Source organism: Curcuma longa, chromosome 20 (assembly GCF_044706935.1).
Source record: "Curcuma longa cultivar G26 ecotype Majalengka, Jawa Barat chromosome 20, ITB_CL_G26_1.1, whole genome shotgun sequence".
In the NCBI taxonomy this organism is placed as follows: Eukaryota; Viridiplantae; Streptophyta; class Magnoliopsida; order Zingiberales; family Zingiberaceae; genus Curcuma; species Curcuma longa.
Window position 1 is genome coordinate 4,257,937 of NC_133880.1, and position 19,449 is coordinate 4,277,385.

A 19,449-nucleotide genomic window follows, 5' to 3' on the forward strand; every position below is an offset into this window, starting at 1 on the left:
AAAATGCCTCCAGGGCACAACTGAGTTGATTACGACAGAGTAGATTTGTAGAAGAGGGCAAGGGTTCGAATTTCAATGAAGTCGAGATAATACCCTTCTTTATCATAGCCAACTGTAATTTCTCGATTTACCTCCTCACAGATAGTCGTTCCGACCGTTGGGCTCCCAAAATATAATTGAGTTGGTTACGACGGAGCAGAATTGTTTAAGTGGACAAGAGTCAAATCTCGACGATGCCAAGACAATACCCTCCTCTGTCGTGGCTAACTATAGTTTCTTGATTTACCCCCTCATAGATGGTCGTGAAATCGATCGTGTGAGGCCGCTGGGACGACGAATTCCATCTTTTTCTGGAGAATACAAAGCAAAATCTCTTGAAAATATGTTTTTAATATAAAATTTAATAATAAATTTAACGACTTATTTTAACAGAAAAAAATTAATAATACATCTTAAAACCTATGTTAACAAAAAGGAAAAATAATAATAATAAAATTAACCACCTGTACAAGAGAAAATTAACAATAAATTAATAATTTATTCAAACAGAAACGAACTGTTCGCGCTGAGGGTTCCTATCTTCCCTCACACTAAGAATTCTAAACTGTGTATTTTTTTTTCTTAACTAAAAATTTCACAATTATTTATTTTTCAGATATTTATATTGCATTCTGCCCGAGTTAAAAAAAATTAAAGTTCAGATTAAAATTTTCATATTTCACAATTATTCATTTTTGGATATTTAACTTGCACATCATCATCTATTAGAATCCACCTTGCACTAATAAATGTCTATGATGCGTTCACATCGTGGACGTTGATGATATCATATTCCTGAAACGTTCTCATTTATTCCAGAATGATTAGTACGGTCATTCTTATTGCATAACCGAGTTTGTTGATATGTTACGAACTACAAACCCATCTGTTTGACAAAATGAAAGATAATTGAAGGGTAATTGAAGGTCACAAAGAAATCCAAATATCAAGCATTGGTTTCAATGTATAATATATTCCATACAGAATGAGTTTTTGCACGCTAGCAAATAGTGTGGCACTATAGCAAGGGTGAAAGTTTTGGCATCATATAGTTGTGCTAAAGATCATATCATTCATCCAGCCAATGGTTCGGATCCATATTCATATAGTAACCTGCGTTGAAAGCACTTGTTACTTTCATAAAGTAAGAGTAAGCCAATAATTCAAAAACTAGCTAGAAAACATTCAGAAGCATCATTACTTCACTAAATCACTAAAAGTCTGTTTACTTGGAAAAACTAAAAAGAACAGTGACACAAAAGATGTACAGCATGATAGAGCTTCATATGTAATTTTGTTAGGAGTCTCATTTTATAGACAGATCCACTCAGATGAGAAACAACCATGGCAATTGATTTGCTAGATTTCAACAAGTTGAGAGAGTCAGGAAAGCTTACTCAAAAGCACAGGCCAGACATCTGCTGCCGACCTAGTTTAGCAGCCAAAATCTATCACCCTTTTCAATCACATCTACCAGTACTACACCATGATGCATCATCATCATCCTCATCAAGTCATATTTATGTAAACTATTTGGGGTGCGCCAGCTAGAGAAATGATCCAGACTTCCTATTATTTAGCTGCTACTCTCTACGATACAGAGCAACAAAGCAAGAAGTTGGGTCACAACTCACTTCATTTCAGCAAATCGTTGACTATTGTTTATTTAATTTTGATGAGATGGATATCGCTTTGATTGAATTAATAATATTTCCATGTCATCATTTGACACTCATGAAGAGAAAACACAACAATGTGCCAGATTTGAATATTTGATATGATTTATGATAGATATGTTAAACCTGACATGATATGATGATACATTTGTTAGAAGCTGAAATTAACCATAAATTATTAATGCATCATTATTTTTACCATAACTTAATGATAAGCTGTCATCTGATGGGATGAGGGGTGCCCTCAACCTCAGATGCCTTGTTATGTAGAGGATGAGTTTGGAGATAACCTATAAGTGACCCATCGCATCAATGCCTGGGTGTGATGCAACAGTGCAAAGGATTTTCACATTGTTGTAGGCCAAAAAAAAGTGGACAAAGATGTGATAAAGTCAGAAATGCAGTTCAATGGAGTGAAAAGATTTAAGTTTGGCCCATCTCAGTGATGGATTACCAGCACGAGAAATCTAGGCCTATCAAGGAGCATGAAATGAAATGCAAGTTAAGTAATGGGTTGCATATTGAAGACAATTCTAGCCAAAGAAGAGTCATAGCAAGGAAATTAAGATCCAGCAACAAGTAAAAAATAATCAGCCTACTTCTTGTGCAATTAAGTTTACAAAAATAGAAAAACTCAATCTCACATATGCAAAGAGAGATGCTGCCAAGTTCTTGCAAGCCTAGGTAGACATGGGTCAGAAGATCTTGGATATTGGTGGCAAAACTAAGAAAAGTAAACAATAGCCGTTAGATTGTTTCGAAGTTTGAAAAGAAGGTGCCTGTTTATTAACTTAGTTAGAAACTCCTGAGGCACTTTTACACCATAAAAAAAATGGAAGCTTGAAGAAGATCACAAAAACTAAACCTTAAATGTCATGTTAGTCTAAGAATGTGAATTAACAAGGGTTTGTCTAACTAGTTTCTTTATTCAAATAGAAAAATTCATCACTTCACATTTTCCCCCTTTCTATCATAATTTCATGGCGAATAAGGGTGGAAAATGATAACCAACTAGTAGCTTAAATTCATGGAGATGGACATGAAGTGCATAACATCTATGGCAAACAGGAAGTTTACGATAAAGATAACAGACATTAGATAATAGTAATACCAAATAGAATACCAAGTTAAAACTTATAGAATTTTTCAATCCATTAAATTTTTAATAATGTCTACCTCTAGTCGCTAAGCAACCCTAAATCTGGAATTATCCTCTATACAAAACAAAGTCCTAATAGTACAAACCATCAGTCAATCTGTGCAAGAATCACATGGATTTCTTTAATTCCGATGAGCAAATCATAGTTTTGATACCACAATGAGCCAAACAGGTTAGAATTACTATTAATCTCAAAACAAAAAAAAACGAAGAGGGCACCTTTACCCTAGCTTAGTTATAGTAAAGCTCGAGACCCATGCCATCGTGGATTTCGTAGTCCTTGAGGGTGATGTGATCCTTGTAGATGTTGTACCACTTCTGGATGCGGATCTTGTCAGCGCGGGTGCCTGTCTGCGCCGCCACCAGCTTCTTGAGGTCGCCGATGGTGTCATCTTCGTTGCATTTCACTCGGACCTTCTTCCCCAGCCGATCATTGAGAACTACCTCGATCATCTTCGCCTTCCCTTCTAGTTGCCTTCTTCTCTTCCCCTACCGCTGTTAGGGTTCATGAGGATTCTGTACGAAGGCTATTGGCTATTACTTCTTAATAAATGCTAAAAAAAATCGATTAATTTTTTATTCGATTAAATCGAATAAATTAAATCAATTAAAATAAAAAATTTTATTTATAAATTTTTAAATAAATAAATTTATAAAATTTTAATTAATAAATAATTTTTTTATAATATTTAAATATTTAAATTATTTTGATTATCGATATTTTATCTTCGATTTATTTAATTTTTATTTAAAAATTTAATCAGTTTAATTGGATTTCAATACGATTTTAATTAATTCAATTTAATTTTAATTAAATATTTAAAATAATTAAAAAAATTATTTTTTCTTCTGTATTAAAATTTCACTTTTTAACTTGCCATGTACCCCGAGTTAAAAATTTAAATTTCATTAAAAAAATGTAAGTATATCAACAAAATCCTATTGATAATAAATATTTAGTATAATGTAAGCAAACTAGATATATACACAAGTTTGTGATAAAGATTAAGTTTTCACAATAATAAGTATAAAAATTATTAATATGAGTTAGATTTGCTAAGTTTTTGGTCCAAGATTAAGGTTTTAAAGTTATATGATAATAATATTAAGAGATCTTCAATTTTTCATTCCTTGAATATATAAAGATAAAAATAAAATAAAATAAAATGGAGTAAAAAATTTTAAAAGAATTAACAGCGGAAATTATTTTTTCGATTAAATAAAACTATGAGAGAGAAATATAAAATTTTGAATAATAGAATAATAAAGAATTTGTGATTATTTATCCTATCAATAAGAATATGATTGTAATATTCAAAAGGTTTTTTATTTTAAATAAAAAAATTAACATCGAAGTAATACTTTTTCTTTGAAAAAAATAATGAGAATCTAGAAAAAATATAGGCAAAATATTATTATTATTGTTAAATAATTTATTTTTTTTAATTTTAAGCTGAAAATTTATCATTATAAACTCTAACTATCCCACCATAAACTACGAAGGCTTTAAAGTAATTTAAACAACACTAAGATCAAAGATGCGTACACACACTCTTCTATAAAAAAAAATAAAATTTGTTATCCTAATGGTCTCACACGATCGATCTCACGATCATCTGTGAGGAGGTTGTTCGGACCAAAAACCAATGACAGTCAACGCACCGGTCAAGAAGATGTCACCTCAACCTGTGCAGGCCCTGGTAGGAGGGGGACCTGCGAGATCACCACGAACGAACGGATTAGCTGATGCCGGGGAGTCCCGATAAACCACTCCGACGCTCAAGTCAGCCTTCCGATGAAGATCGAAGAAGAGAAAGTAACAGTAGTAGTAGTGAGAATGCGAGAGTTCGGAGAGAGAGCTCATACCTACTTGGGAATTGATATACCTATGAAGCGAACATTCCATATGTCAGGGGAGTAGGCTATGGTGGTATCGGGGGACAGAACCTGGACGTGTCTGACACCTGTGCCAGTAGGGTGACATCTAGGAAACAAGGGCGATACGCCTATAACTGCCCTGCGGCGTGGTGCTGTATGTCACCTTTGTCGTTTAGTTGTAGGTAGGAAAATGGCAGCAATGACGAGGTGAGACGTGGAGACATGAAGATAGCCTTTCCCTTGCATGACAGTTCACATGCTTGATTGTCTGTATTACAATTGTATGTTAGGAGGACTTGAGCCGGGATTGATGTCGGAGTGGGATAAGGGTGCCAGGGACCAGCGATGGTCGGGTTTAACCGGGAAAAATGGGCGGAGTGGATGGTTAAACAGACCAAGTAGACTGAGCAGTCTGAATGAGCTGATCGTTGACGGTAAGACTAAGCGGGTTATCCGGGAACAACCATGGTGAATATTGGCCGGGTAAACTGCGTGTTACAGCGGGATGACCGGGTAAGATGAACAGCCTGGATAAACTGAGTAGACTGATCAAGCCAGGATGGGCTAAACGATGGGTAGCCTGTGAAATGACCTAGCGGTGCGGCATATACTAGGGATTGACTGTAGTTAGGCTATCCCGGGTAGACGGACCGCTCTCGGATGACTGGGTCTGGGTTCCTAAGACCACATTGACCATGGACCCCGAGATCGGCCAGATTGGACGACCTGTTGACCTACCCTGCCACGTCGGGTCGGGCAAGACTTACCACATCAGAAGTAAATTGAGAAATTACAATTAACCATAGCAAAAGATGATATTATCTTAGCTTTATCGTGATTCAAACCCTTGTCCTCTTCTGCGACTCTGTTATTGAATCAATTAGGCAGTGAAATCATGAGTTAGAGAGGTCATTTCGATCACTTAAGAATTACAATAACAAAAGGGTAACCACAAAATGCTTTTGATATATAAAAAAAATAAAACTAAAAAGAAAATCTAAAATCTTCTCTTAAAATGACCACTCATCAAAGAAAATCTTCTCTTAAAGTTATTTGAAAACTACGTTGACTTTAATTGAACATCCTGCTCGTGCCATATGTCAAAGCCACAAGAATCATGCAAGCATGAGAGACAAGAATAGAGAGAAGAAAAAAAAAACTAATATGTTGGATCGCCACATGTAGGAGCACAGAATCCACGTAAATGTCAATGCTTGGCCAAATGAGTCACGTAGAGTTAAACTGATAGGAAAATCTGAGAACGAAGTGAGCAATTCCACCATAATTTTGCCATCAAACCTGACAGGAAACAGAACTAAGAGATTATGCATGAAAAACTGGGTAAATTAGGTAACTAGCATCACAAATAGTAGATGCTATGGAAAAAACACCCGCTTGAACATCAGGTTAATGAACAAACTGGATGCTTTCCATTAACACCAACTTCATAGGTTCCATCTACATGTCCCAACTTCTTATTCTGGCCTTCTTCTTTCTTCGGTTCCTAACTTTATTAGAAAGAACGATTCTCTATGAAACTGATCATGGATTCGATTCAGCGCTTGGAATGGAACATTCAACTGCCTTCCAAGACAACTCCATACCAACCACCCAGTTAATTACTTGAAACAGGGACTGCACAGCCACTACAACATCGATGCTCTAACGTTCTTTCAATCATGACACACAAATTAACATATATTAATCTATTTAATTTTGAGAACTTTAGTGCAATTTCATTAGTTTTTTTTTTCTTTCGGAAAACTGTCGGTGGGCATGATGGATCACATGTTGTCATGGTCACGTCTTTTTTTTTGGGGTTCATGTTCTTTGCATGGGAAATTAAAGATACAATTCTTGATCACTCTTGAAAAACAAGGGAGTATGTATTCCACAATGTAATTTACATCGCTTATTTGCTAATTAATAGCTTCAAAAAAGAATAAAAAGAAGATAGCGTCCACAGGTAGTCACAATCGCAGGGAGAAGGAAGAGATTTAATTCAATCGGCCCCTCATTTTATGATCTGAGAGATAGATCCAAATGTAAAGAAGTCGATGAACAACAAAGAATAAAAGCTTAAGCGAACGATAATTAATAACAACACGTATAACTTCTTAAGATTGGGATCGGTCGATTAGGTCGATTTCGCGGCGGCGCCGGGGTTGGTGACGCCGTCGAAATTTGGAGAGTGGGCGAAGGAATCGCACCTGAAGCCGTGGGGGCGGGTGGTGGGGAGGCTGTCGGAGCGGATCAGCTTCCGGATCTCGGATCGGACCCGGTAGAGGATGTGGCGCCAGCTGCCCCTGAACTGGAAGCCCACCATCGCGGTCTCCTCCTCGTTCATCTCGATGTCCTGAGCGAACGCCGGCTTGCGCGACAGGACCCAGCCCCAGCACTGGCCCCACCAGCGGCGGACGCCGGCGAGGTCGCCGAAGGAGGGCGCGGACTTGGAGCGGCGGAAGGCGGCCCAGTCGGCGGAGAGGGGCTGGATCTTGACGGAGAAGGAGGAGATCCGCTTGCGGAGGCCGATGAGGCGAGCGTCCGGCTGCTGCTGCGAGTGCTGCTGGTTGGGGTGGAAGGTGGGGAGGTCGTCCTTGTAGGGCATGGTAGGGAAAAGCCGCTTCTTCTGGAGGTTCTCCAGCAGGGAGCCCATGACCAGCAGGAGCAGCAGATCTGTGACGGGAGCAAGACGATCTGCTGCTCTTGCTCTTGCTCTGAATTAGAAAGGTAAGGGTGATGCAGCACAAATAGTGGTGGGATTAGTAAGCAGTAGGCAGCTAGTTGGACAGGCTGGTCGTGGTCATACATTGGGTGGAATCGAACCGAATCGAATTGAACTGAACTCAAACTCGTGCTGGAATCAATATCAATGAATCGCGTAACAACTAGACAAGTCATCGACAAGCAAACTTATTAGGCCAATTAATGTAACAGAGAATGTATTTATCTTCTTTCATATGATCTATAGCAATTGAAGAATAATATGATAAACATTTTATGCATTGGCGTCGGTTGTAGGAACAAGATGGGTGTCGGTTGTGATGTCCCACTCTGGTACCTTGCTTTCACATCTAAATTGACAGACTTTCTTCTTCTTCTTCTGCTACTGCTGGCTGTGGTGCCTCTTCTTCCTTGGAAGGTAGGTAGGATAAGAGGGTGGTCGATTGCAACTATGTCAAAAGTTGGGGGGTTGGACATTATTAGGATCAAGGAACATTCGGTGAGATAGGTGACGGCTACTTGTCAGCTACTTGAATCAAGGAGAAGACAAGTCTCGCATGATCACTTGGATGCATGGCAACAGAGTGAGAAGAGAGAGGCTGCTTAACTATCTCACTACTCAAGACAGTTTTGGTTGCTTATTCATTATAACATCAGATGAGAATCCCTTCGGTTGTTTATCAGGAAACAAACGGCAAAGATTAGAGGAAACAAAAGGAACTTCGGTTGTCTAGCTATCAGAAAAAGATTATCGTTGAATTCAATACCAATATTAAGAAATTCTAAAAGCTGAAGTTATAAGACATATAGAAGAATAGCATATTCATAGGTCCATGATGCTTGTCAATTTAAGTTTTCACTCGATCTTCGTCTAGTTTCTGCTTTTTCCATTTGTACGCTGCTTCGAGTAGAGGCGAGTCATAATTGAAAGGGTTCTTCTTCCTCACCTCCTCGTCATCATACTTTGATTTTCTTTTTCTGACGGTAGCATCTTCGATGACGGCCGTGTCTCCGTAGTACTGCTTCTCAAAAGCAACGTACTCGTTGTACAAATCTTTGGCTCTCCCCTTGGGGACGTGGTCTAGCTAGGCCGTAACGGTATATGCAACGTGCTCGTTCCGTCTCCTTGAGCCAGATCTCGAAGCCTGCAAAGGCAACGAAGAGCTGCTCTGCTTCCTCGTCTTCGGAGAGAAGGTCGATGGCGCGCTCATACACCGCACGGGCACGAGCAATTTCACCGCGCTTGGCCTCGAACCTGGCATAATTAATGAAAGAGGAAGGACGAGGGTGGCAAACAACAAACCGTTGGTAGATCGTTCGTGCAAGATCAACTTCATTGTAACGAAGTTCAAATTTGATGTAGGAAAGCCAGCCCTGAGCGTCGGGCTGCCAATCCATCCAACGTTCAAAAATCTGGCGAGCGCCTGCAACATTGCCAAGCATCTCTTCCATGTGGATGTACTTGTACCAAAGTTGGTCGACGCGGGGAAGGAGGGCGACGGCGCGGACCGGTCCCATACGTTACGAGCGTGATTGATACAGCAGTTTCGCATCTCCAGCTCCGCATATTTGAGCCACAGTGTAGGGTTGCGATAGTCGACGTCGAGAACGCGCTCCCAGATGGATCGAGCGCGAGCGAAGTCCCCTTGGGAATCCTCGAGGCGCCAGTGTTCCGGCGAGCGCGCCGTATGAGATCTTCGAATTCCTTACGCTTGCGGAGCCGGTAGTCCGCTAGCTCGTGGGAGGTAATCTTCTGCTTCGGCGGCCGCTCCCGCCGCTCGCAGGCCTCGCGCAGGATCTGCTCGGCGGTGATCTGGATGGGCGCTGGTGTCTTGTTCTTCACGCGGGTAGACCGCGGCAGCTTCCCGTCGGTATCTCGCTTCGTTAGGAAGCCCTCCATATCTCCGGTGGTCTCGACGACTTCGTAGGGGATTAATATAGGCAGCAACGGACAACGGACAACGGAAAAGCAGAAAAATCCGTAACTGTAATTGTAACAGCATTCGAAATTTCTATTTTATTTTGTGAAAATTTTGTATATTTTTGCTTTGAATTATACCGTATCTATTTACTAACTCTTATTAATCTACTTTGCTATTTTGTTATTAATTTTCACAATATTATATTTATTTCTTTTTGACAATATTATTGAAAAAAAAGGATTTATTAATACTATGTTTTAATTTCAGCTGCGTTGTTTTTTAGATAGTTTTTTTATAATATTATTTTGTATACCAATCCTCCCACATACGTAATTAGCGGCAATAAGACCGCTAACCGAAATTTCAATGTTAGTAAATTAATTAATTGTATTTCTAATCCTCCCTCCAAAATAATATATAAAAATTGATTAAATTGTATTTCTAATCTTCCCTCCAAAAATGGTGGGTTTAGGGTTTAGAGTAAACCCTTGAGACACATATTGGCATGGTCAGTCAACAATTAGCTGCACCATGGAATTGTATTTATAATTCCAGAAGTGACGTTTCTGCAAGTATTAGTATTGTGAATTCATATACGTACGTTTATCCTTCCTGATGCAATCAACTGGCTAGCGACTTGCGCAAATTCATGTTATTTTCAGGAGGTGAGGCTTCTACTATAATTTAAACATTTCTTTTTTTACTCTAACAATTCACAATTTGGCACAGATATTCTGCCAAGTGTATCTTACAATTTGTTGGTTAGAGTTTTTTCATTTTGCATGAATCATGTTATAATAAAGAGAAGAGGCTTTGGAAAGAGTATAGAAATCCTATTAAATCCAAAGCAAAACACTCATTCCGACTAGTATGCCTTTGGACTCTTTTTCATAAAGTGGACCTTGTCTATACTCTTTTTAGTTCATTAATTTAATTACTGGTCAAGTCAGAGATTGCTACAGATACTGAAGATAAAGATGGCTTGACACAATAACTGGGTTTTAGATTTTTGTCAAAATGAGCTTTACCAGTTTTGCACAATTGGACGGGCTAAGCATTCTCAACTATGAATCTATAATGATCCTGATCACCTTCATAATTCCATTGCAGCATCTTCTGCATCATGCACTGGCTCTTGCTATCAAGGAAAATCTCGGCATAAGGAGTAATGATTCATAGCATGAAGAATGCCAGCATGAATGCATCATGACACTCACATTGGCAGTGGATCCCACTGCATGTCAGTAGGACCCACTGCATACAGTTGTGAGTGTCATGCTGCATTCATGTTGGCATTTTTCATGCTATGAATATATCTAAAAAGATGAACACTTGGTATGCCTTAACAGGATGTTTCTGCACATGCTAGTAAATGCTCTTGGCTGCAACTTAATATGCTCTTCCACCATGCTGAAGGCTGATTGGTGCGTATTAGCGTTGGTTGCATAACATGCAAAAAGATTTGGTCTCTTCTTCAGAAACATGCCTCCACTTGCCAAGACTTAGATTGTTGTGTGCCGTGGTGCAAGTACGACCATTTTGTTATCTACTTAGCTGTAACCTACCATGTTAGCTATTTTTGTATGAGATTGTTAGTAGTGAAATATCAGGGATCTGAAGGATCAAAAAAGGAAAACGGAAAGCAGTCAGAATCCTCTTGAATGACCCCCCAAAAAGGAGAAGAGGAGGGTGGCTCCTTGTAAGCTAGGTGTTTCAGAATCCTCTTGAAAGAAGTCCTCAGCGCTGGAATTCAACTAAGCTATGTAAAAAAGAGGAGCAGCAAACTTTTGTGCATGGGAAAAAAAGAGCAAAGAAAGACTACGGTCTTTATAGCATCTTGTGGATATAATTTGAGGCCCTAATTTGGAGGGATGAAAGCAACTGGTAGCAGTAGGAAATAGAAAATTAAATACATTTGTGTAGTCTTTTGATTTTTTTTATGGTCAAACAATTGTATATTCTCTTCTTTTTCTAGATGACCCAATTAACATTTTTCTTTATAATAACTTGAGAAATAAAAGAGAAAAAAGGGCAATAAGAATATTTATATAGAGTGCATGTCTTTTCTCTTCGTGGTGGCTATCCTACTATTAGCAATGATGTGTGATTGGCATTCCAACAGGTCATGATGCTAAGCTTTTTTTTTCTAGTTTCTATCACCAGTTTTCATATCATATTAGAAATGATAACATGTTTAGTATTCATGGTTTTCCCTAGCATCCATATTTATACTAGTTTAATTAATTGGATATCTAATCTACTAAATATTATGCAAATTTTAAAAATAAAAAATCTTATCCATCTAGCATCCATATCAACACTTGATTAATTCATTGGATACCAATCTACTAAATATTATAGAAATTTTAAAAATTAAAATTCTCATCCATCTATGTAATTATGTGGATATTCATTGGGTGCCCATACTCTTTACACGATTGGTGAATACTTTACAAGTGCCTAAATAAATGGCTACTTACCTCACAACAACTACAAAAAATATTTGTTAACTAAACTATTGGTATTTTAAATTTGTTGTGGTAATTCATAACTATTTACCACTAATTATAAAGATATAATTCCTCCCTGTTGAGCTCTATGTAAGGTCATATCACTCATATTCCACTCTCTTAAGGGGGTTTTAACTACCTTAATAAGGTTACAAAATTTGCTTTCATGTCCAACTACTAATACCTTTATTTATAACAATTGAATTTGTATAACTATTTCTCATAGAATATATCATCTTAGCATATTCCCTCATTTTATGGCATATTAAAGATACTCCTAACTGCACCCATATAATAGTATTTTTATTTTATTTACTAATCCCACTTGATCATTTTAGCCTTTTGTCTTTGACACTCTAATTTGTTGTATTCATTATGTATAACTCTTGATGCATTGTCAGAGTTTTAGTGCAATTCCCATGTTGCTATTTTGAAGCACCGTTTTCAGTTCACCAAGGGTCTGTCATAAGGACACTTTTATCTATCAGTCACATTAGTCAATTTATATTAGATTGTTTAGCCACTTATATTCCTTTCAGATTTTTTTTTCTTATTTTCATTGTGGGGTAAACTTATACTTTGATGAAACAAACTAAAATTTGAAAAGGTCAAACTATCAATAAGCACAGAGTCACGTAAGAAACTGTATAACATATGATATAGAATGCTGCCAAAAACACTGTAGTAAGAATTTTGCTAAGAAGATACTTATGCTCTATTATCTTATTACTTGGAAAGAACAAATAAGCAAACAAAGCATTTAACTTTAGAAAAGAGAAAGATAATAATGAACAGAATTAAATTCAATTACATATCATCCTGTTTACTTAGGAAAAGAAAAAAAATCCTACCACCATTTACTTGGGAATGGAGGTAAGGTAGAAGAATGGATGGAAATTTATTAGAAGCCATTCACATATGTACTTATCATAAAAATTGTAAACATTACTACCACTATCTAAATAACTAATTCCATGTAAAACATTCAAGCTAGAGTATGAATAACTATCTATATCTAACTTGCTGCATGATCTAGAAACACTTATATATATATTATCCATTTAAAATATAAGCTGATTATTTTAATTTTACATAAATAATTATTCGTATGTGCTAATAATTTATTTCTTTTATATTATGTCTGTTATATATAATAGTAACAATATGGAGCTTGATTAGATTAATTTTCAGCTATTTTTATAACTATGCATAAAATTATAATGTGATAAAAAATGTGTTTCTTGGTGATGTGAAATTTATTCATGTGATAGATCTTTATGATCTAAATTTATAGGTCAAAACTAAAAAACAATACATTTGAGGTTTAACTACTGGATCTAGATCGATATGGCTAATGAACTCAGATGATAAAAAAAAAAAGTCCACATGAGGTTCGACCAATTGATCCATTGATTCGACCAGAGCAACGATAACTAAAGAATAAAATTCGACATACTTTTTGGAGCAGCTAACAACTCCAATAATTCAATCATATGTAACTTCCTAAATTTTATTCTAATTGCAAAGTAAGCAACAAAATTCACTTCTAGAACGGGCATCCTCGAAAGAAAGCATTTCTTAAGACGCAAATTAATTTGTCAGCTCATCTATGCACAAATTAACAAATTAAAGTTCCACTGTAAATCAAAAAGAAAGGAAGAGAAAAAACAAATATCGTGCTCGTCAGGCATGGAGTGAGCAAACTTACGGAGATCAATGGGCCTTGCTCCTCTGCGGGCCAACCTGCGTTTTCTTGTCGGTGGCTAATCTGTAGATCCAATAGACCTAAAAGAACATGGGAAAGAAACAACCTTAGAAGAAGATCGAAAGAGAGTGATAGAAGATAAGAGAAGGAAACGTAGGGCATACCAAAGACAAGACATGGGCGGCGATGAGGAGAACGACAAGAGCAGGGAGGATCAGATCGAGGACCCACGGCCGCGGGATCGGCTGTTGATGGTTCGCCATGGAAAGGAGAGCAGAGAAGTGCGGACGCCGGGAAGAGAAACTAGGGCTCGTTTTATAGTCATGCTCGCCACCATATCAGGCCATTTTAAATAATAATTTAAAATGAACTAAAAGTTCAACACATTGATTAAATAAATAATTTATTAAATCAGTTATTATTAAATAAATTATTATGAAATCAAAATATACTCTGGTTTCCTTCGTGACAAAGGAAAATAAATTATTTTGGGCGGAAGAGAAAGGGCAACCGCGACGCTTTTCGGACCTCGAAGCGAAGCCTTGGTTGGAGGTGTTCGATCGAAGGCTTCAAGCTCTCCGTTGGAAGTTTTTTTTTGTTCTTTGATTTAATCGATTTTATCTGCGAGTCCATGGGAGCGTCAGAATCCAAGGATGAGCTGCTCTACCAGCAGGTCAGCTACGGCAATATCGAGGGGATCAGGGCGCTTCGCGGTCAGGGCGCTGGACTCGAGGTAAGCGCTGTGAAGTGTTGAGTCAGTTGAATTGGTACGTTATTCTAAGTATCTCTGACCTCGGATGAACTCGTGCAGTGGGTAGATAAAGAAGGGAAGACCCCCTTGATCGTCGCATGCTCGAGGCACGATCTCGTCCCAGTCGCCAATGCTCTGATTGAGTTGGGCGCCAAGGTCAACGCTTATAGGCCTGGTGAGACCGTCTTCTGGTTCTAAATTCTATGTCGCTTCTTGTATTGACTTGAGAAATGCTTCGCGAATCCCATTTCTACATGCTCAATGTCAAGTTAATCACTTTTTCTAGTGCACCTTTCTAAACTAGTCGTTTGGACTGCCTTGGCCACTTAAGTAGGCCGCCTAGATCACCTAAGTGGGCCTTTCTTCAAACAATCACCTAGAAAGAACCACTTAATCACTAGACGAAGTAGTCCCCGTCTATTTCCGCCTACGTGATTGTGTACATTGCTTTTTGGGACTATGTTCCAAAGTGTGAGAATAATGCCTGTGCGCTTTTATGTATTTTCTAATACATTTTACTGTTATTTTTTATGACTAGCTGATATATTTTCTAATATATTATTTTCATTAAATTACTGACATCTGAAACTGAATGTGAATATATGAATGTGTTTGTTTTTTCAAAATAGGATGCCATGCAGGAACTGCCTTACACCATGCTGCGAAAAAGGGCTGCGAACAAATAGTTCACCTCCTCCTTTCCAATGGAGGTTAGCTAAATCACTGAAATATTATGTTAAATTCTCTCTCTCTCTCTCTCTCTCTCTCTCTCTCTCTCTCTCTCTCTTGGGTTTTTGGTCAATGCTAGCATGGTGATGAGAATTCCCTTCTTAAATATCACAGCAAATCCTTTTGCCTTGAATGATGATTGTCATACTGCTCTTGATTTGGCAAGAGAAAGAGGGCATTTAAATGTTGTCAGGGCCATTGAGGTTTGCTTGCTGCTGTTGAATACTAATAACTCCTCTTCATTTGGTACTTGGTTCTGTGCTGTGTAATTTGCAACTGATTTGCTATTTTCAGAGCCGAATTTCTCTTTTTTCTGGATGGCTTAGGGAGGCTTATGGTCCGGGTTTTTTGGAAGCATTTGCTCCACAGCTATTGATCCGCAAAATGTCTGTATATGATTTTAGTCATTTTCTATGTCGCCCATATGTTTTTTTTCTCTGATCAATACGAGACATCAGTATAAATATATCAATTTACATTGATATTCACAGGATTTCTACAAATGCTAATCATTTCATTTATTCAACAGTTGGGCTGTGGTTTTGCCATGTGACCGTCGCAATCCAACAAATCCAGTCAAGTTTCAGTTAGTCATCTATTCTGATTTGCAGGTATAGTTTAGAATTGTGCCCTTGTTTGTATTTCATGTTTTTCAATAATCTAGGTAGCTAACTTTGATTTAGCAATATATGAAATATTTATTCAAAATATTTCACAAAATCACACCTATAAACAACCTGGTCAACCAAATATTGAAGCCAATATTCATGCACATGCAATTTTTGTTGGTTCTTTATAAGTTTCTTTATTTGTGGAATTAATAAAAATATTTGATGAAGTGTGAGTCATTATTATGGCCGATAAAAAACCCATAGCTATTGTTACAGGTTTAGCACATTTGCCTACTATTTCCACAGTGGAGGTTTAGCATGCTTGTCTATTATTGACACGTAGGATTTCTATTTTTGTTAGTTTTTTTCTTGCTGTTATACTAGTTCATATGATCTAAAGATATTGCATTCAACATCTAATCAACACTCGTAATGATGACTTGTGAGCAAGATGCATTCAATACTTCTTTGAGCTTCTTAAAAATGAAAATGGATCAGATAATGTCTTTTGAGGAAATGTTGAAGAAAATGATCCTGCAGTTTCTGCCACAGCATGCTCTTTACTGCAGAACGACTTTGTTATGCAACTTAATCAATACATAGGCTGTTCATAATTAAGGTCTGAGTACTAATTCCAGAACATAATCATCTGGTTCTTAAAATTAGTCGTTAGATGACTTTGTTAAAACTAAGTCATTTTCCATTTGGCCTTAAGCAGGCTATCAGGTTTGTAACTCTCGCAGTGGAAAATAGTTTGTTCCTTGTATATAGTTGTGAATCCCTATTATCCAAATCGTGTAAAAATTGGAATTTGATTAAAAAATCATATCAATAGGAGGGTAGAATATTATGCTTGTTATTTATGGCACATTTGTTCCCTTTTTTCCTCTCATCGTGTCAAAGCTTAACTATTAGTCTGCAAGTACTCATTTCACTTGCTCGATCATTGATTCTTATTCACTGTTGAAAAATAGACTGCTAGGCCACGTTCTGTTGTTTTACTATGGAAGGCGCAGATTGAGGAACCCAAGTTCAATCAAGTAGATCCTGCTATTGTCATTGTTGATAAACCCGAAAGTATGTTTCTCTGATCTTCTTCAGAATTATTATGTTGTGAACAAATTGTTGCTTTTCAAAAAAAAAAAATTATATAAAGTAAACATTATTTTTATCATGTAGCATTTGTTAAAAATGGCAATCCTAGTTTAGATTGTAGCTTCTTCCTTGGGTTAGGTGGGCTGCTTCTCTTTTTCTCATCCTCTTCTTGCTCCTACTTTTTCTCCCCTTCCACCCAGCTCAAAGCAGTTGACCTGTGTCAACTTGCACATTATGCCAGCTCATTGGGATTGGTACAGTGATTGGAATCATTCTGATCAGGGAGAAAATAAATGGCACCAATTCTATGGTTCATAATTAATCACTTCAACTATTTTGGTTAAAATAAATACACATAATAGACTTGAATTTTTTTTTAAAAAAAATCAGTTCAACTGGTTTATGCTGGCCAGTATTTAGTACTGATTATCACTGCATCTGACCAGTTCTTGACCTTTTTGGGTTTTCATAAAGAAAGGTACTGTCTGGAGTATTACCATTATAGTACATAAACGTATCCCACGAAAGATGCTTTTCTCATCAGCATTTTAATTATCTGTCTCTTGAATATGCAGTACTTTCTTTGAATGTATTGTAAAACTTGCATGTAGTATCTTTTTTTACAGGTAAGGCTTCTTGTTTAAATGAAAATATTTAAAGATTATTTTTGTGATGGTACTGTTATTTGTTGAGACAGTCTTGTTTAAATGTTTATGTTGATATTGCTATGCCCGGACATTTCAATGAGAACTGATTATTGATAATGGACACTAATCTGGCTTCTTTTGTCAGAATACAATTTAGTTGCAATAGGACAATATGTATCTTCCAGCTTAGTTACAATGGGATTCTGTTCTTAGCTATTCCTTTCGCCCAGGGACACGGTACAAGTTTTTTGCTGCAAATGAAGGTGACAAGCAACAATTACTGTGGTTCTTGAGAGCATGCAGAGGAATTTCCCAGGTATTCATCACTTGCAAAGATCCCTCCTAATTATGCATTGATTTTTTGATGCAACTGAACATACAATCTCTGATAAAAAAATATAATAGACAAACCTTTAAGTTAAAACTGTTTTCTTCACTAACTAAATTTGTCTATCATTACATAGCATTAGTATTTGGAACTCTGTTTGTAGTCCATTATTAACTGTATTAGTTTTTTAATCGGCTTTCTGAAGTACTGGAATTCTAGTTATCAATGTACTTTCTTCTGCTTCTTGTTAATTGCACCATCTCATTCCAAATCATTTCCATTCTACAGGTCCCCACTAGTCTTTCAGAAATGCCGATAGGTGCTTCAATGCCCAATCCACAACAAACAATCTCTAATGTTTCAACACAGACAGAAGCTGCACCTACACACACACAAGAATATATAGAAATGGAGATGGCTATAAATGCCTCCATACAAACGGCTATGGCAGAGGGAGTGCCTCCTGTTCAATCTAATCCACAAACTAGTGATACAAATGGTTGGGGAACCTGTTCAGAAAATACAGCATACGATGGCTGGGCTCCCCAGATTGTTGATAGTACTTCAAAGACGAATAATAGAATGCCCACAAACGAACCAGATGCAACTGGATGGGCTGTGCCTGTGGTTCCATTGAGTGCTTTGCCATCTACTATCCAGAAACTTGAACCACCAGTTATTCAACCATCTCATGAAGCTCCTTCTGCCCCTCCTATATCTGAGGACACATTGCTTGATGGTCCTATCCACTATCCATCCATCGATAGCAGCCCCATAGACATGAGCATGACAATGGAACAGATTGTTCATGATAATGCTGAATCTAAAGATGTTGATGCATCCTCCAAAACCGAGTCGAGTGGAGAAAAAGCAGGCAGCAGTAGCACAGCTAGCTGTTGCGTCATCTGTTTGGATGCTCCAGTGGAAGGGGCATGCATTCCTTGTGGGCATATGGCCGGTTGCATGTCATGTTTAAAGGAGATTGAAAGCAAGCAATGGGGATGCCCCGTTTGCCGTGCCAAAATAGACCAGGTTGTAAGGCTCTACGCTGTTTGAAGGATCATGAACTGAGTTGCAAGATTCATCTAGTGCTAAGTGGTCAATTGAATCTTGGGGATAGAAGATTCTTCCAAGTTGCAAGACTCTCCTACTGCTAAGAGGTCAACTGAATCTTTTTCGAAAGTTCTGCATATCAAAGGATTAGGGCGGCATGCAGTTGTGAACAATACCTTATATTTATGATAATTTATGCCAAGAATTTGGAGTAATGCTGTCAGTAAAATATTTTGATGTAAAAATTTCTGGATTATTGGGCAGTGGATTGTGTTCTGAATTTGCTGGCAATGAGAATAAAGATATGTTTGAATTAATTTCTGTTATTAAGTTTTATGATGTGTGGTTTCCTTTTTCGAGCTTGCAATCTTAAATCTTTGTTTTTTCAATACAAAGAATATAGAATTTTAAAATCAAATCCCTGAAATATACCTCCTTGTTTAGGAATTCTCAAAAGGTGTTTGTTCTTTATATGCTCTTTATATATATATATATATATAAAATCATGCTTAAATTAATAAAATGTTCATTTGGGTTAAAATTTTATCATTTTGGAAGAATAAAGGAACATTGTGGAACGCACTCTACATAGGAAAAAAATATGTTTCAGATAAAATGGATT

General features: G+C 37.3%; 3 protein-coding genes and 1 pseudogene across 5 annotated transcripts; 1 reads left to right on the forward strand and 3 right to left on the reverse strand.

Annotated features, from left to right (window-relative positions):
- Nucleotides 1-974: 974 nt before the first annotated feature.
- On the reverse strand, nucleotides 975-3,389 carry LOC141813848 (ubiquitin-like protein 5). Of its 3 annotated transcripts, XR_012600408.1 has the most exons (3): nucleotides 3,100-3,389; nucleotides 2,360-2,439; nucleotides 975-1,152 (listed from the first exon to the last, which is right to left on the reverse strand). XR_012600408.1 is itself a non-coding variant. In XM_074701839.1 (2 exons), exon 1 carries the CDS (start codon nucleotides 3,325-3,327, stop codon nucleotides 3,106-3,108), a length of 222 nt encoding a protein of 73 aa, XP_074557940.1. In that variant the 5' UTR covers nucleotides 3,328-3,389; the 3' UTR covers nucleotides 975-1,152; nucleotides 3,100-3,105. The 3 variants fall into 3 exon arrangements, 2 of the variants coding, with proteins under 2 accessions (XP_074557940.1, XP_074557941.1); XM_074701839.1 differs by lacking the exon at nucleotides 2,360-2,439; XM_074701840.1 differs by lacking the exon at nucleotides 2,360-2,439 and having other exon boundaries at nucleotides 3,094-3,389.
- Nucleotides 3,390-6,618: 3,229 nt separating this feature from the next.
- Nucleotides 6,619-7,513, reverse strand: LOC141813939 (uncharacterized). The gene has a single exon (XM_074701947.1). The coding sequence runs from the start codon at nucleotides 7,406-7,408 to the stop codon at nucleotides 6,890-6,892; it is 519 nt and encodes a 172-aa protein (XP_074558048.1). The 5' UTR covers nucleotides 7,409-7,513; the 3' UTR covers nucleotides 6,619-6,889.
- A 722-nt stretch (nucleotides 7,514-8,235) lies between these two features.
- Nucleotides 8,236-9,376, reverse strand: LOC141813597 (uncharacterized; annotated as a pseudogene).
- A 4,719-nt stretch (nucleotides 9,377-14,095) lies between these two features.
- LOC141813307 (putative E3 ubiquitin-protein ligase XBOS34) lies at nucleotides 14,096-19,144 on the forward strand. The gene is made up of 9 exons (XM_074701247.1): nucleotides 14,096-14,346; nucleotides 14,425-14,539; nucleotides 14,994-15,074; nucleotides 15,208-15,296; nucleotides 15,388-15,479; nucleotides 15,623-15,704; nucleotides 16,679-16,781; nucleotides 17,677-17,762; nucleotides 18,063-19,144. Exons 1-9 carry the CDS (start codon nucleotides 14,245-14,247, stop codon nucleotides 18,828-18,830), a joined length of 1,518 nt encoding a protein of 505 aa, XP_074557348.1. The 5' UTR covers nucleotides 14,096-14,244; the 3' UTR covers nucleotides 18,831-19,144.
- The last annotated feature ends 305 nt before the right edge of the window (nucleotides 19,145-19,449 follow it).